At 40.0% G+C, this 18,076-nt stretch overlaps 1 protein-coding gene across 1 annotated transcript; it reads left to right on the top strand.

Annotated features, from left to right (window-relative positions):
* The first annotated feature begins 12,120 nt into the window (after nt 1–12,120).
* LOC116042001 (solute carrier family 23 member 1-like) lies at nt 12,121–17,695 on the top strand. The gene is made up of 12 exons (XM_031288131.2): nt 12,121–12,258; nt 12,734–12,859; nt 13,890–14,047; nt 15,030–15,189; nt 15,401–15,582; nt 15,752–15,872; nt 16,014–16,170; nt 16,283–16,536; nt 16,683–16,847; nt 16,933–17,041; nt 17,186–17,281; nt 17,393–17,695. The coding sequence occupies exons 1-12, from the start codon at nt 12,211–12,213 to the stop codon at nt 17,656–17,658; spliced, it is 1,842 nt and encodes a 613-aa protein (XP_031143991.1). The 5' UTR covers nt 12,121–12,210; the 3' UTR covers nt 17,659–17,695.
* Nucleotides 17,696–18,076: the final 381 nt, after the last annotated feature.

Raw genomic sequence — 18,076 nt, 5'->3', positions numbered from 1 at the left:
TATGAATATTGTGACAACTCGAAAAGGATATTGTTGTTGGAAGAATATTGGCCCTTAAGCCAGTAACACTTGCTGCTTGGGAAGCTGTGTGTACTAACTGCTGCTCTTGGGGTAAATGCATGACAAGTTAACATTAAAAGAGGATATGGAGGGTACATTTTTTTGATGCAACTTGAGAAAAATAACGTGTTTGATTTAAGCAGTCAAGGGTCAGTATTTCTATGATTACATCATATTTGGCTATACCCATTTCCCCTACTTCTGTAACACCAGCAGCACTTACAGTACTGCAGGACCGGCTCATTTTTTAATGCGGTTAGCTGCTCACTGAAATGTGCTAATGAAAGTCAGAGTTAGGACGACGAGTCAACACTGCTCAGCACAGTGAGAGCGGTTGGAAAATGTCTCAGCATAAAGAACATCACCAGAGTTTGACACTCAGTGTTAGTTTGTGTGAACTAACAGCACTGTGTGAAATACATTTGTGTAATTCTGGAGGTTAACGCACTTTACTTTAAATGATTATTGTTCATTTTCAAACTAATGGAAAACAATGGCCTCTAAAGGGTGTGATTTTTCAATCATATTAATCACTATGCACAAGGGTTGCTATAGTTGCATGATTGTTTTTGCGATTTTAATCTCTATTTCTGGTCATATCAAGTTTTGCCTCATTCAATTGTTTATGTTGTGTTTATTTTAGGCTGTTTTTGTATCAAGTTACTTGCATGCTGATATCAATGTAGATTTTGGCTAATTTTAGTTACTCTAAAATTGGTAACACCTAATAATAAGGGTACAAATCATATACCATTAACAGCTTCACATTTCTATGACTATACTGTTCTGCTTCCAGAGAGGCCGAGCAAATGCATGCTTCTGAATTGAACTTTGATGTAACTGTAATCCAGCTAAATCAGTCGCATATCAATTCATGTTTGAGGCAACTGAATTACCGATCCTTAATTGATGATCTGTTAATTGTGAACTTATCACATGAAGTCATAGGGACTTGATGTTAATGGTGAGCGACAGGAATTAATAATATACTCTGCATTAATTCATGCATTAAATTGTGCATTAGTTAAACATTACTTACTAAGTATATGAGTTGTATCATTATTATCTTAGATTAAAGTGATGCCATGTTTTATCTATTTTTTCTTGATAATCCTTGCCTTACATTATCTAACTTTTCACTGTGGCTATAATATCCTTGTTTTGTATGCAGCAATGTATAAAGAGTTAGAAGCCTGCCGAGCTACACTGAAGTCCCTCAGGTACGGTACCATGATGATACACTACAGGTTTATGTGAATACACGCATAATATATTTAGATGTATAGGCCCAAGCTTATAATTGAGCTAAATGTGATTTACTGTGCACTTAGACTAGTGAGTCTAAAATGAAAATAGATGCATCTTCTTTTTTGACTGTACATTACATCTTAAAGACATGCACGTTTTCTTCTTACTGTATGAAAGCTTGTTAGCTGTGCAGGGAGACATAAGGAGCATAAATCAGTTTTCCCTCTTTGAATGTACCTGGCAACTCAGCTTTAAATCTTAAATTTTTCTATATATTCATGAGCTTCAAGGCCTTAAACACAAATACAGAAAACCCTGATGTGAAAATCAAAACTTTGGCAGAAAACTGTGCCTTGATGTAGGATCTAATTTCTCACAATAGGAAGCCAATTGAGAAAATACGTTTTTAGGGCCTTTAAGTGCTACAATGTATCAATGGTAACCATTTTATGAACAAGCCTCTTTAACTTAATCTCAATCTGGAAGAAAGATACACATACATACATACATACATACATACTGTATAATGAGGCAGAATTGCTGCATATTTTTCAGCTCCTGGGTGTTCATCTTCAGTATTGATTTTGATGTATTCATGTAAACTAGCCCTCTTACACAACTCTGTCAACTGGGCAAAATGCACAATTGTGAAGAAGAGATCAATACACACTTTCCACAGGGGCCGTCAAACGGTATATGAACGCCTGAGGCCGAGCTGACAATTGGATTCTAATACTATAATCATTTTTTATTGAACTGTATTGTATGATATGTGTTATCTTGTTGTTTTGCATCGTGATGGCAGATGCATGTATTCGTACAATGATAAATCGCCACAAAGCCAAGGACGCAACACTTTTTAAATTATAAGAGAAAAAAATTAAGGATGCAAGTCTTTCTTTAAGTCTTTCTTCCTCTTTTCCTTCACTGTGTGTTATTAAGTGTTTTGTTCGTGTCTTGCTGCAGTTGTCTTAGTAGCACACTGACAATATGCCTTCAATATGTCACATGAAAGAGCTCACTAGAGAGAAGACGTCTTCAGTTTCTTAGTCTGTTCTTCATAGGAATTGTAAAAAAAATGGCAGAAATTAACTTTACTGGAAACCCAGGTAGATTTCCGATAAATCCAAAAGCACATTTTCATGACTACTTTCTGGCTGGACAGGCAGGCTTGTGTCTACTTGTATTTGAGACACCGTTTTTAAAGAGCTTCCTTAAATCTCATATTAGCACAGACTTTTCATGTCATTGACTTTTCCCCATTTTTTGCCACCGAGGAAAAGGCACCCAAGACACAGCGTTGCATAATTAGGTCACAAATATGGACTAAGTTCTTAAAACCAAAATACCTACAGGAACAACTTTATCTAATTAGGCTGACTGGTCAGGTTAGAAGAAAATCTCACAATACTGTAAGGGATTCCATTTTTCTTTTATGCAGGAAAGCGTAATTAAAAAAAAGAAAAAAAGAAAAGAAATATGCCTACAATTTATATGCATTGGTTACAAAGGATTTATAGCTGTATCAGCGCTGCTTAGCATACAATATACAGAGTGATATAACATCCGAATAGTCAAAGTCTCTCATATTGACATGGTATTAAAGATGATTGATGCTGCCTTGAAGCATCTTCCCTGCTCTGACCTTCAGCTCTTTAGCTAAACTGACACTGATGTTAAACATTGTTCACAGGGGTGTTAAGATAGACTGGTATGGATAGAGAAATTGGATTACTTTGTTTAAATTCTTCCTCGGGTTCAAAGGTTAAGACGTTGTTACGTAGTTGTTTAGACTGACCTTAGACCAAGCCTCAAAGGCAACTTCTCAGTCACATTCAATGAGACCTTCTGGTTTGAAAGGTAACCTTTGTCCAGGATTTAAATAACAAATCGTATGTAATGTGATTTTCATGCCTCTCTGCTTAAATCACTTACATCACTTTCGGAGGACCTTATTTGCTCCGAGTCTGACCACAGTAACTGGATCAACTCCAAGTGGACATCTGTCACTCTTGTTCTGCTTATTCAACAAGGGAGCGAACATGCTTGTTGAGTTTGTTGTGCAAATTGATCGCTAAATATTCAAGGCACATGAGTGACACTGCCTGTTTAGCTGCTGCTACATTTCCATTTGTGTATACCCAAATGTGAACAATACACAAATCAATTCAGAAATTACGTTTTAGGCATGCTGGTTTTTAAATGTGTGCGTTTTTCACTTGTAGATACGGGAGAGATAATAAAAACTTAGGAAAAAGGTAAGAGATAAGTAACTGAAATCAGGACATGTATTAGAATAAAAAAAACAGGCTGTAGAATTTGATTCAAATTAGGGATGTTGCTCTTGGTAATGAAAATCTAGGGAGGACGTTTCTTGAATCAATAGCACTGAGCCTGCCTCTCTGCAAGGACCCTCACACTGGTGTAAACATCAATGGCAGTTTGGGGCAGTGTTTCTCCTTCACATTTGAATGGATTGGTGCTGGCACTTGTTTGCTTTTGGAGACAAGTGTGAACCATACAGCCAATAATCTGATTTTTCCCATCTGGAGGAGTTTGGGCAAGCAACATGTGCATGTTTGATGTAAAACTTGCAGATCCTCCTCAGGCAGAGTCAGTCTCTACTGGTTTGTCTGAGGGGAGACATGAATGTCTCACTGCTCGCTATCATTCCCGCGGACATACATGAGAAGCGATAGCATGGCATTGCTGAGTGCCACAAGCATAAACGTGCATACACTCTTTTATAACCTGTTTTTGAGAGCTACTTCACCTGAGACAGACCAGCATTAAATGTTTACTCATCTGCATTTGAATGTTTGAGCTACTCTTTATGTTGTCTTACTATGCTTTCAGCAAGTTGTTGATTAAATATGCACAAAGAGCTTCAGAGAACATTTGGCATTTTTTACTACTTGTTCCCTCAGGCGCCATTAAGACACAATGGCTTGTTGCTGGATGAACAAATACTTTTATGTGCTGCGACGTCTGCTGACTGAATGTTCTCTGCTGATTTCAAACCCCTGTGTTTACACTCTGCATCCTACCTTTCCCTGTCACAATTTGTCTGTACAGTGAGACTCAGTATGTTATACATGCACCATCACGTGGCAGTATTATTTTTTTATCGTGTACAATTTGCACACAAAATCATTAGGGAGTACACTTCTTTGTTCTAATGAGCAGAGCTGAGAAAGAAACTCAAACCAGAATACTATCTCCCCATAAATTGGCTGAATTGCTTCTTTAAATGCAAAACATGAAAAATGAAAGTGCCTTAAAAGTCATAAAATGATAAAGTGGCATTATCTCTGAACATGTTGCAGGGAGTTGATGATGTGCGATATCGCAGCCAATGACATTAAAGTTTGGTGTTCTGCAAAGAGCGTCCTTTAGAATATAAATGACTACCTAAGTGCAGAGCCCAACTGCACACATAAACCAGCACATTTAATGATTATTATAGAAGAATATGATTTGCCCTCCATGCCTTGTTTCAATTAGGTCCTCCTTATGTTGTGGCAGAGTTTGACCTGGTTTAATCCTGGGAAACTGTTTCTACTGGTGTCATTATTTCAACTCAGTGAGAATGGGGGATAAGACAAGAGGATAAGCACTGCACTTAACTGTCCTACAATTGTTAACATCCTTTCTGTTATAAAACGGCAGGGTGTGTTTTCACACGACAATTCTCCAAGATGCTTTGCTGCATCTGCCTTGACACATTTATCAGCACCACACAGAGAGATCCTATCAAGTCTCCACATTCTCTTCCCCTCCGAGTGAAGAAAACATCCTCTCTTTGAAGGCCTAAATCTCTTTATCTAACATCTTCCCAATTTTGTCCTGTCAACTGATTGTGAAAGTTTGAGGAAAGCGCTAAATGCAAACCGTGATCAAACAAACCATTGAGTTTTAAAGTGTCAGAGTTCTCTAGAAACTCTTGGTTACGAGTTTTCTTTATCTCCTCAACATGAATTGATTCAATTACAAAAAGTAAGCAGCCTGCTCTTGTGTCAGAGAAGAGTTTTCCAACTCTGAAGATATTACAGTAAGTGATTATAAAACTTATTGTGGGCAAGAACGCCAGTCTGGTCAACACGTCCTCACCTCTCTTTATAGAAGTGTGGTAGACCCGCATGAGAACAGTGAGCTAACACACTGTGCATCCACAGAATTAATAAAAAGCCAACACGCAAAACAGCACTTCTATGGAGCTAATGATTAATTCAGTGAACTCCTGTAGATTCTGCTCCGGGAAGTAAACAGTCATATTGGTGTTAAAGTCTATCACTCAGCCAAAGAGAGAGAGGTGATGTTGATGTTAATGATCTTGGTTATTGTGTTCCTGTCCACAGCTGCAGGGCTCTATCATGGTGGCCTCTGTCCTCCAGATCCTGGTCAGCTTCTCTGAAGTGCCCCTTAACCATTGCCCCCACAGTCTCTCTCATAGGCCTGTCACTGTACAATTCAGCTGGAGACATGGTTGGCAACCACTGTGGCATCTCTGCTATGTATGTAAGTGAGCGCTCGCTGCCATGGTGAATTATTTTTTGCCCAGTTGGAAGGACATGTTTTTACTGTGTGAACCAGCAGTATTTGGGCTGCAATTTTAGTACTGAGCTTCTTTCTCAGGTGGTCAATTTCTAAAATTACATTAAAGACTAAAGTTTGTCTGGTAAAAAAAAATAAACTGTAGCCTGTACCTAAAGCTGTTTTGAAATTTAGATGAGACCATTTTCCTTCGGTGGAGATGGTGTCATACCATCCCCACCCCAGAGGGATGTTTATAACTACAGCGGGGGTTTCTTATCTGCAGGTAATATTTGGTTTGACAGTCAGCCAATTTCTTTTCCAAATGCTTTTCTACAATTCTGAATGTTGCTGACACATCTCATTTTACAGTCCACAGACATGAATTCCTCCAGGAATGTATTTGTTTTGGTTTTTTCCATGTTTTCTGCAATTGTTATTCCGAACTGCAAAATGAAGAATCCTGATTTCTTAGAAACAGGTACAATCTTCTACCACGACATTTCATTACTTTTTAACAGCTGGCATTCAGTCTTTTAACTGTATTGGAACAGCAAGGGATGCATTTCAAAAAAAATGTTTACTGTATTGTACGAATATTTTTCACTCTTGCCCTTGGTGTGTGACTCAGCATATTGTTGACCACACACATGTTCATCGGAGGGTTTCTTGGCTCCTTCCTAGATAACACAATTCCTGGTAAGCTGAAGTGGAAGGTTGATAATCAAACAGCAGCCAATGCATGTGTATGTATGTGTGTCATTGTAAAGAAGATGTGGTCTAATAATCTTTCTAATTCCACTGTCTCAGGGACCAAAAGGCCTCTTAGCCTGGAACAAAGTACACCTTGAGGACTCGAGCTACACCTTGGCAACTGAAGAGGTCTTGCCTATCGTCCCAATCTTGGGTTTGTTACGCCCCTTTGTGCCCATGGAACGGCCACAGATCTGAGAACAAGAAAATGCCACAGGGCTGAGGGAGTGAGCAACTGCCCCACAGCACAAGGGTCATTGATGAATTAGCCTTCTAGCTTTCTAGTTTGCTGAACTAGAGGTGGAGTGATAAAATAGATAAAAAGCATACAGTATATGCCTCTCTATTTAGGTCAAACTGCCAGCAGTGGGTTTCATTTTGCTGTGTAAACCATGTTTCACTATGCAAGCCTGACTATGCAGAGAGAAATACAGATATCTGTGTGTGAACTGAAGCTCTCACATTCTGTCAACACCAATTAAAAGAGAACTACTAAACGATTAAAGTGTTACTATGTTTGTGGCCGGGTTGGCTCGGTGGGTAGAGCAGGCGCACATATATTTAGAGGTTAATGCCTCGATGCAGAGGTCCAGGGTTCATCTCCGACCTGTGACAATTTCCTGCATGTCTTCCCCCTCTCTCTCCCCTTTCTCACCTGTCCTGTCCATTAGGCCGGCCACAGACTGGATGTGTCGCGTGAGCGTGTCAGCTGCGTGGCGTGTCCATTTTTATTTCGGCTCCCATGTTAACAGGTTAGAGCTTACACACTGAGCCGCGCCGAAAACGCGTGCATGCTAGAAATAGAACTGACGCCTATTTTTCATGCGACGCGCAAGCGTGTTGGAAGCGTTTGCAGGCAAAATAGAATAGTAAAAGATGTTTATATGTCATTTTGACACAAATACATATTAATAAATGACATTCGGATGTTTGAAAGTCTCTAGGTTTTGACATAAATGCAGATATAAATGTAAAATAAAAAAATAAAAATTATTATCAATTTTCAAATATCGCACCTTTCAATACTGTAGCCTATTTTGCCGTCAATACAGCCAACGTTGTCTTTGCTGTAATCAAATCAGTATATATTTATGTTTAACATGAAGTATACTATTGCTTGAGTGCAGGGGAAATGGGAAATGGGATACATGTGTACAGACAAGGCTAGCAGCAGCAGTGCTGCGTCAGACACGTTTCTGGTGTGCAAAGACATAGAAAACGCCACGCAGCTGACACGTAACTGACACGCAACAGAAACGCCACTCTCACGCCACGCATCCAGTCTGTCGCCGGCCTTAAAGGCGGAAAAGCCCAAAAAATAATCTTTAAAAAAGTGTTACTATGTTCCCCTGTTACTAAGAATTCTTCTTCGGGGCACCTGGGTAGCTCACCTGGTAGAGCGCACGGCCATATATAGAGGTTTACTCCTCGACCTGTGGGCCTTTGCTGCATGTCATTGCCCCTCTCTCACTCCTCTTTTGTCTTCAGCTGTCCTATACAAATAAAGGCCTATAATGCCCAAATAATTATCTTTAAAAAAAAAAAAAGAATCCTTCCTCACAGTCAGTCAACAGACAGACTAAAAAAACAGAATAATGCGTTCTTCATTCTCCTGTTTCAAAGGAAATTAAATTTAGCCTGTGGATAAATGTACTATCACACATCTTCACACTGATCTAGGCAGCTGCTTAAAAACCCAGAGCAGCGACCCCTCTAGCTGTTATTGTGTTTCCTTCTGCAAAAGCAAACAGAGATAACACATCTTCTCAATCTTTCTCTTCCCACTCCATGCCTTCATCTCTTTCTCTGCGTATTCATTTCCTCTGCCTTACCAGCTTTGACGGGCAGGTGGGTTATGGTGTAATGCTTTGATCTGTGGAGCCATCAGTTTTCCCCGAGGCCCATTTTGGACCACTAGTCAATGGTTGGCTGCACCCTCTGTTATTTCAGGATGGCACAATACCATGTGTAATTTGCACTTTAAAAATCTCACCTTTTCTTTAAATGTCTTTTTTGTAGCTCACTGAGAACACATTACAGAATATTACCTTTTGTAAGTTGGTGTTCTGGAAAGAGATTTTGTGTAGTGGTTCACAATTGGGTTTTATGTAACATTGTTCCAGCGATCTGCATTTCAATGGGATATGATAATGATAACTTAGCGATATTTTCTCTGTTTTGAAATCCACATTAGCTCATCAGTCATGTTTATCTTTTGGACATAAATATCACCCCAAATGGAGTTAAGAGAACGAGGCGAGAGACAAACAGAAAGAATGAGGGGGAGAAAGAGAGAGTGAGAGAGATTGTGTATTCATGATCAGTACATGGGGATCACACTGCAGGCAAATGTGAGACTGCTCAGGGTATAAATAAATGCAATATCCAATGAATGCAAACATAAGTCATATTTCCGCTGATCTCATTTACTGTACCCACATTTATTCATTTGACTGATTATGTGAAAACTGCATGCACTGTAGTGGCTTCATATTACTCCCCTGCCATGTGCTGGGATTTCAACACTAGCGGCTATTTTTCCATTAGAAAATTGATTTAAGCTTCAAAAGGAGAAAACAATACTATGTAAACCAAATACATCAATAAGAAGGATGCATCCATAACTGTTCCCCAGTAACTTGTTTCATTTAAGGAAATAACATGACAGGTTTTTGTACACATTCTGGTTATATTGATAGGTTCCTATTCAGTACAAAAGTTATGGCAATATGCTGTAAGAAACTTGGTGTGTCACACAGCCAACATGTGACAAAAACTATGGTAGATTATTAAAATAAAAGTCAGGTTAAGCCTTGGGCTCCTTTAGTGAGCCATAAGGATCAGGTCTGTTCATTCGCTGAGCTCAGGGGGGGATATCTGATACCTCAGTGTTCAGAAATACTGGATGAATCAGCACACTATGACCATGTCATACTCACTATTTGTAAAACGTTATTACTAATTACTAATTCACTGACTTTGATCCAGACTGAAACGGCTGTCTGGATGCTGCTCAAAACCTTTAAGCCTAGCTTTTTGCCTTCAGTTCTTAGTTATTTTTATTTGTTTTATTCATCATTAATTATACACATTTTCATATAGGGCTGGGGGACGATATATATCATCAAAACGATATTAAAATGTCTATTGTATATTTCTCACAATTTTGTTTTGTCACGTGATGTAGCATGAACTGTAAATTATCATGTTATGGTAATTTTGCGGCAGCCTCCATAATTAAGCTACAATGACAGACAGAAATAAAACATGTAAATGAATGAGCTATCAAGTCCCAGCATATATCTCTCTCTCTCTCTCTCTCTCTCTCTCTCTCTCTCTCTCTCTCTCTCTCTCTCTCTCTCTCTCTCTCTATACACGCACTCTTGCAACAATTTAGATCTACACACCTTTCATGCTTGAAACATCCAGGGCCAAGATTTTCAGCATTTGCCATGAGCCATGAGCATGAAGTCATTTAGCTAATTGTGCAGTCTGTTGTCAATACCTTAAACCATTTCCAGTTAACCCATTGTGGTGGTGGCGGCGCAGTGGATATGACACATGCCTTTAGTGTGGGAGACCCAGGTTTGATTCCCACTGTGATACATCAACCACTCAAAATTGATTTCACTTTTTCAAATGATGTGACACAACCAATATAAGCAAGTTCAGAGAGCAAACAGGTTGTTGAAAGTGGGAAGGAGAAAGTCTGAGAATGGATAGAAGAAACGATGTGAGAAGACGAGGACGAGTGCGTATGCGAGGTGTCAGGGCTGGATACGGCACACAAGAGGCTTCTTCCCCCATTGCCTCAGGAGGGACAACATTGCTTGTGATGTCGACGAAGTGCTCCGGCCTGACCCAGCCCAAAGACAAGAAGAAACACATTGATCACATGTTTATTCCTTTGATTTTTGTCCCTTTTAGTATTGTATACTGTAGTACAGTGCATTGTAGGCTGTATACTGTACAATGAACACATTGTATGGCCCTGAACATTGTGCTTTCCATTTGTTACTGTAACAGTATTGATTGCTCAATAGATTTTGAGTGGTTGCAGGTTCATATCAACAAAGAACAAGAATTACAGTATCACAGAGACAAAGGACAAGTTTGTGAGATGCAGGGTACAGTACTGTAAAAATAGGGGTACAAGGAGGAGGAAGAACAAAAAAAATTGCAAAGAGCATAGCAGAGTAGTAATTTCTAATCAATTTTGAGCTACTGTGATAGAACATGTTTTCGTTCATCTAAAGACAATGACGGAAAAATATGAAATTTGTTTTGAGATTAAAAATGTACTTCTCCCTGAGAACTATATGCTTTGAACAATGTGTTTTCTATTTGTTGGTGTATTGTTTACTGACTGCTTGATATTGTATATCATTTTGATCACTTTGTTTATGATTTGAGAGCAGTGTTTGTAAAGTAAAACTGTTTTGAGGCGAAAGTTTGCATTTTGCAAGAGGAGTCAGAGGTTTTGTAAATAGTGCTTGAAGATGAGGTTTTGTGTTTAATGTTTTCAGAAAATGGAGCAATTTTGAAAAATTGTGTTTTAGCAATTGAGAAAAACTGTAACAAAGCCAGACAAGAAGTGAAGACAGCCTACTTTACAGCTCATCCTAAAATATAAACTCTAATCATTCCCATTGTACTAATTAGTACTTTGCAGTGTCTGCCCTATCAAAAACAAGAGGGACTCAGTAATCCCTGATTCATTAAAAGACTTGCCACTACTTTGTTTCCATATATGTAGGATAATTATAAAAGGCCTTTTACATGCCAGAGATGAAGAGCTGCACCGTAATGAACACATTTTCTGGAAAAGTGCGATTTACTAAGTGAGATTTGTGCTACGGCAGGGCCAATGTCGCTTCTTCCCACACAGTGGATTCCTCGTTACTATGTTGGTAATAGTCATTCAGAGTTAAGCACTGCCTCTGGCGGTCAGGAAGATAGAAATATGAGAGTTAAGTATGTAACTACGGTTCTATCAATTCTGGTTAACTGCCAGAGCTCTGTCAGTCGGAATCTTGGCGAGAAGAACATATTTTTAAGAGTATTTTTTTAGGCTTTTATTATAGAGCAGCTGGAGGATGACAGGAAAGGGAGGAGAGAAAGAAGGGAGGTGACACATAGTAAAAGGCCACAGGTTGGACTTGGGGCACACGCTCTACCACGTGAGCTAGAAGTCACCCCAAAAAGGGCTTCTTTAATAATGACGTGGGCCCTACATCATCCCAGGTCACATGTGACTTTGGTAATATTAAATACATGACCTGCGCATGCACAAGACATCGTGTTTAGCACTGGCTGTGGCAGTCAGGAAGAATGATAACTAACTTTTATGAGAACTAAGTGACCATGAAATAAGTATGTCCCTCCCAACTTCCACAACGATAACAAATATATATATAATACTAACATAAAATAAGTAACTAAATAATCAGTGATCTGAACTTTGTCCTGAGATGAACACACACTACCAGCTCTAAAAGTGACAAACTGAATGTGGTCTTCCTGGTTGGTCTACGGTTGCCTATATTTTTCCTATTCACCTCTTGTGAGAAGAACTCCACCTCAAGAAGTCCGTTTTTATCTTATAGTGGAGTTGCAATGGCTTCAGGGAAGGAAAGTTGTGGACTTGACAATCTTGCATTTGATGTGAGTACAGTGACTTATAATAGATATACCATGTGTTGGCATTTTAAGTATTCTTTGTAAACACAGTCAGCATCACCAGGCACCATAAGCATTCAGGAGAAAAACTGCTTTTGAGTTCATATCTTGTTAAAGAACAAAGATTGCACTTCACATAGTTCTGATTATATCTGCTACGGGTTCAGACTAGTGGGAGTAATTTAGGTTGGAAGTTTCTAAAAGTTCTGCAACTTTTGCTGACATTCTCTCTAACCTCACACAACCTTTGCGCAGGGCCCACACAGCACTATTTAGTTTTGATTAGAGTCATAAAGCTTCATACTTTCAAATTCATAATACAGAAACACAATAACAGAGATGATAGACATCAACAGATGGAGATGTCTAAATGTTGTTAAGATGTCTATCTACCTGAAATGTCCTTCTGTTACACTACACAAAATCCAAAATGTTTAAAACACAAAATTTGGTGCTGCAGATGGATGTCAGTGATCAACAAAGAGGAAAGGACGGAAAGGAGAAGGAAGAGAAAGACACAAATAAACCAACGTATTGTGTGACTGATGTTCCACCCTGGTACATTTGCACTTTTCTGGCCATACAGGTGGGTGTGACAAGGATTTTAAAGTTCTATGAATATCTTGTGAATATTTTCGGTTGCTGTGGCTGTTGAATCCACATCGTTATTGGGGCAATACAAAATAGCATCCTACAATGTTTTGTGTGTTTTATCACATCTTCTTTATAGGTAAGTCTGCAGTTAAAGGAACAGGCCAAAAAACTAACCAGTGACAGCGGTGTATTATGTTGAATTCTGAACTTCATCATGTTTGTGGCCGTTTAGTCTTGCATTGCCAGACCTTCCTTCACAGCGCTGCGGAGGAGGGTCTGGCTAGTCCACACATCATTCCGGAATGGGAGAAAAACGTGCTGTGGTTTATTGGCATTTCTTTAAACCAATCACAATCCTCCTGGGCGGTACTAAGCGCCGGATGGAGCCGCGGTACCGCTGCAAAATGGCCTCGGGAAGGAACTTGTTTTGATGGAACGTGTACGTTCAAAGGTTGTTTTAGTCATGCAACACAAAAACTCAGATTGGACAGATAGTCTAGCTAGCTGTCTGGATTTACCCTGATTACCCTGAGGTCATGGATATAGACTAGTGGCCGTTCAATTAAATTAGTGACATGGGGGGCGCGGCGCCTCTAGCTCACCCAGTAAGAGAGTCTGCCCCATGTTGGCTAAGTCCTGCAACGGCGTGGGTTCAAATCCGACCTGCTGCCCTTTGCTGCGTGTCATCCCCCATCTCTCTCTCCCTTTCATGTCTATCCACTGTCACTACTTAATAAAGGGAAAAGCCCCAAAAAATTAATCTTAAAATTAGTGACATGGTCAGTTGTTAACATTGATAACATTATTAATGGTGGCATAGTTGTGAAATCAGGTGCACTGCTGTGACTGGTCAGTTTTTAGGCCTGTCGCTTTAACTGCATATTGTAGCTGTCAATTACTCTAAATGGAGATGGAGCATTGTTTTATCAACCTCAGAGAAAGAAGACGACATGCTGGTTTTTGAAAGGGTGTCATCAATACCGTCAATTCATCATTGTCATCACTGTTCCTCCCCTGTGCAGCATTACCTGACAGCTTTCGGTGGCATCGTCTCCATCCCCCTCATTCTCTCGGAGGGGCTGTGTCTGCAACACGACAGCCTGACCCAGAGTTGCCTCATCAACACCATTTTCTTCACCTCGGGCCTGATCACTGTGCTGCAGGTCACCTTCGGTGTAAGGTCAGAATGATGGTGCTAGTTCACTGCACCACTCACCATCCTGTAACAAATGATTGGCAAGATAGTTGAGATAAACACTGGAAAAGTTTAAATTTTACTTTAACACTTAATACATAAGTCACAGTCTTAAAGCTCCACAAGTCGGTATATTTATGTTATCGATGAATTAAATTACTCAATTTAATGTGACAAAGTTTGGTCTTAAGTGGGATGACAGTGTCCAACAGAGCTTACAGAGAATTATCTTCATGCTCCCAACCGTTTAGCTTCTGTATGGTTTAGTGTCACTGCTCTCAAACCATTTTTAAGCAGCAGCAAGCAGCAGTTATCTGCAACAACAACAACAACAACAACAAAAAGTTGTATGCTACCTACCCAGCACTAAATGAGGGACAGACTTAGCAGTTAGCTGGTGAAGAAATAATAGCAATGGCTATAGACCTAGAAATATTTCTCAGGAGTAAGTGAACACCAAAATAGAGCTAAAGGGAGAGTGAATACAGGCTTGCATTTGTCTGATTGATAGAAACACTTGTGTGGTTGATAACATGTTAGTTATACGGTTTAATACAGTATGCAACTCTGTTCATTTTTACCAAAAAAACTGCAGAACTGACGACATTCCCATCAGCTTCAACTTTGGGTTTACTGCTAATTAGAAATGTTAGCATGTAAAGTAAGATGGTGCACATATCATTAAAGACTATCTGCTAAACATCAGCATGTTAACATTGTCATTGTGAGTATGTTAGCATGCTGACGTTAGCATTTAATACAGTCTTACAGAGCTTGTAGTGTGGCTGTAGACTCTAGTCTCACACCTATTGTTAAGCATGTTATTTGACATCATTTTGGCTAACAATAACTTCAAAAAAGGATTTAATAGTAATAAAAATAGAAATCATCAACACCACCCAACACATCAATAAATCATTTGTATTTTTATGTGACTGAGAATTGTTTGTTTCTGTCACACCTGTAGGCTTCCCATCCTGCAGGGGGGTACATTTGCTTTGGTGACCCCTGCCATGGCCATGTTGTCCATGCCAGAGTGGAAGTGCCCAGCTTGGACCCAGAACGCCAGTCTGGTCAACACGTCCTCACCTCTCTTTATAGAAGTGTGGCAGACCCGCATGAGAACAGTGAGCTAACACACTGTGCATCCACAGAATTGATAAAAAGCTAACAAAAAAAATGCAAAACAGCACTTCTGTGGAGCGAATGATTAATTCAGTGAACTCCTGTAGATTCTGCTCCGGGAAGTAACCAGTCATATTGGTGTTAAAGTCTATCACTCAGCCAAAGAGAGAGAGTTGATGTTAATGATCTTGGTTATTGTGTTCCTGTCCACAGCTGCAGGGCTCTATCATGGTGGCCTCTGTCCTCCAGATCCTGGTCGGCTTTTCTGGGCTCATTGGCTTCCTTATGCGCTTCATTGGCCCCTTAACCATTGCCCCCACAGTCTCTCTCATAGGTCTGTCACTGTACGATTCAGCTGGAGACAAGGTTGGCAGCCACTGGGGCATCTCTGCTATGTATGTAAGCACTTGGTGCCACAGTGAATTATTATTTGCCCAGTTGAAAGGATGTTGTTTTCACTAATTTTCCTTCAGTAAAGATGGTGTCATCACTCGCCTGTTTCAAATATAATATCAGTCTGTATTTTTGCGTCATCCTGCTAATGACAGTTCTTCTTATATACAGGACCACAGTGCTGATCATCTTGTTCTCCCAGTACCTCCGTCGCATACCAATCCTTGTTCCTGCATATAGCAAAGCCAAGAAACTGCACACCTCAAAGTTCTATATCTTCCAAATAATGCCTGTATGTTCTCAAGAAAGTCATCACAATACACTCAGATACATGTTAAAGACTATTATACTACATTTTTGATGGCATATTTTTGTTGTATTTTATGGTTGCTTGAAAATACTGACACTGATACTAATATTAGATATTTATTAGATTCTGCTGGGCATTTCGATCTCGTGGTTAGTCTGCTACCTCCTCACTATCTATGATGTCCTACCATTGGATCCAGCCCAATATGGCCACCTGGCTCGCACTGATGTGAAGGGAGATGTGCTGAACAAGGCTTCCTGGTTCACATTTCCTTATCCTGGTAAGTCCACAAAAAGGGAAAGCAATTGGTATAGTGGGTGTAGAATCAAATGTTTACAACATGTTTTTTTTTATAGACTATTCAATAATCACAATTTTGACTCCTCATTCAGGTCAGTGGGGCATGCCAACTGTGAGCCTGGCAGGTGTGTTTGGCATGATGGCTGGAATAATATGCTCCATGGCAGAGTCTGTGGGCGACTACCACGCATGTGCCAGGCTCTCAGGGGCGCCTCCCCCCCCCAAGCACGCCATCAGCCGGGGCATTGGTGTTGAAGGGCTCGGCAGTTTGTTGGCAGGGGCCTTCGGCACAGGCAACGGCACTACCTCATTTAGTGAGAATGTGGCTGCCCTGGGTATCACCAAGGTAAGATACGGAAGTGATGTCAACCCTACAGTTTGAATTTCATTTAAACTGCATGATTTCATAACTAGGCTGACTTTGATGTGGAAGAGCAGATTAAGCAAAACTCTAAATTTAACTAATTTTATTGTTTTATTGTGTGACAACAGGTAGGTAGCCGAATGGTGATTCTTCTGAGTGGAGTTTTCATGATTTTGATAGGGATGCTGGGTAAAATTGGAGCCATCTTCACCACCATCCCCACCCCTGTGGTGGGAGGGATGTTCCTGATCATGTTTGGAGTCATAACTGCAGCAGGAATTTCTAATCTGCAGGTAATAAATGATTTGATATTCAACAAAATTGTTTGCTAGTATTCAATTGTTGTATTATTCTTTTTCGCTGACATCTCATTTACAGTCCACAGACATGAATTCCTCCAGGAATATATTTGTTTTTGGTTTTTCCATGTTTTCTGCACTTGTTATTCCGAACTGGATAATGAAGAATCCTGATTTCTTAGAAACAGGTACAATCTATATGACATTACTTTAACAGCTTATATTCAGTCTTTTAACTTGATTAGAACAGCAAGTGATGCACATCAATCTGAAAGTATTTTTACTGTATTGCACTAATATTTTTTCTCTCTTGCCCTTCGTGTGTGACTCAGATGTTAAAGAGGTAGACCAAGTGTTGCGCATATTGTTGACCACACACATGTTCATCGGAGGGTTTCTTGGCTTCTTCCTAGATAACACAATTCCTGGTAAGCTGAAGTGGAAGGTTGATAATCAAACAGCAGCCAATGCATGTGTATGTATGTGTGTCATTGTAAAGAAGATGTGGTCTAATAGTCTTTCTAATTCCACTATTTCAGGGACCAAAAGCGAGCGTGGCCTCTTAGCCTGGAACAAAGTACATCTTGAGGACTCGAGCGACACCTTGGCAACTAAAGAGGTGTATGACCTCCCCTTTGGAATAACCTCTTGCCTATCGTCCCAATCTTGGGTTCGTTACGTCCCCTTCTGCCCATGGAACGGCCACAGATCTGAGAACAGGCTGGAAGACAAGAAAATGCCACAGGGCCGAGGGAGTGAGCAACTTCCCCACAGCACAAGGGTCATTGATGAATTAGCCTTCTAGCTTTCTAGTTTGCTGAACTAGAGGTGGTGTGATAAAATGAAATCTCTCAAATCCTCTCTTTTTAGGTCAAACTGCTGTTTCTGACAAATGAAAAGGGGTCACAGAAATATTGTCTTAGGGACTGTTCATTATTTAATTAAGGGGCAACCAGAGGAGTGTTGTGGCCTCTAACCTAAAAAGACTGAACCCTCCCGGCATCAGTAATAATTTTGCTATGACCCTCCAACATCATACAAAAGAGAAGCATGACCCTCCCCTTGCATATAAGTTTGCACTTAGCAAAGAAGTACAGATGCTATTTGATTTTTACAGCCATGACATTCAGGAGTTAACCTCTGCATTCTCATCTTACACATCACACTCCTCTGTTATGGTGTGGTGGCCATTTCAGTAGATTTACTCACTAACATTGCAAGCA

This window comes from Sander lucioperca, chromosome 19 (genome assembly GCF_008315115.2).
Source record: "Sander lucioperca isolate FBNREF2018 chromosome 19, SLUC_FBN_1.2, whole genome shotgun sequence".
NCBI classification, from domain to species: Eukaryota; Metazoa; Chordata; class Actinopteri; order Perciformes; family Percidae; genus Sander; species Sander lucioperca.
This window is presented reverse-complemented; position numbering and strand designations above follow the sequence as displayed.

Excerpts from the sequence above, each read along its gene's own strand:
- LOC116042001 (XM_031288131.2), top strand. The coding sequence starts at position 12,211 with ATGGCTTCAGGGAAGGAAAGTTGTGGACTTGACAATCTTGCATTTGAT. Across the intron at positions 12,860-13,889 it reads GCACTTTTCTGGCCATACAG|CATTACCTGACAGCTTTCGG; the intron begins GTGGGTGTGACA and ends TCCCCTGTGCAG. Across the intron at positions 15,873-16,013 it reads ATATCTTCCAAATAATGCCT|ATTCTGCTGGGCATTTCGAT; the intron begins GTATGTTCTCAA and ends GATATTTATTAG.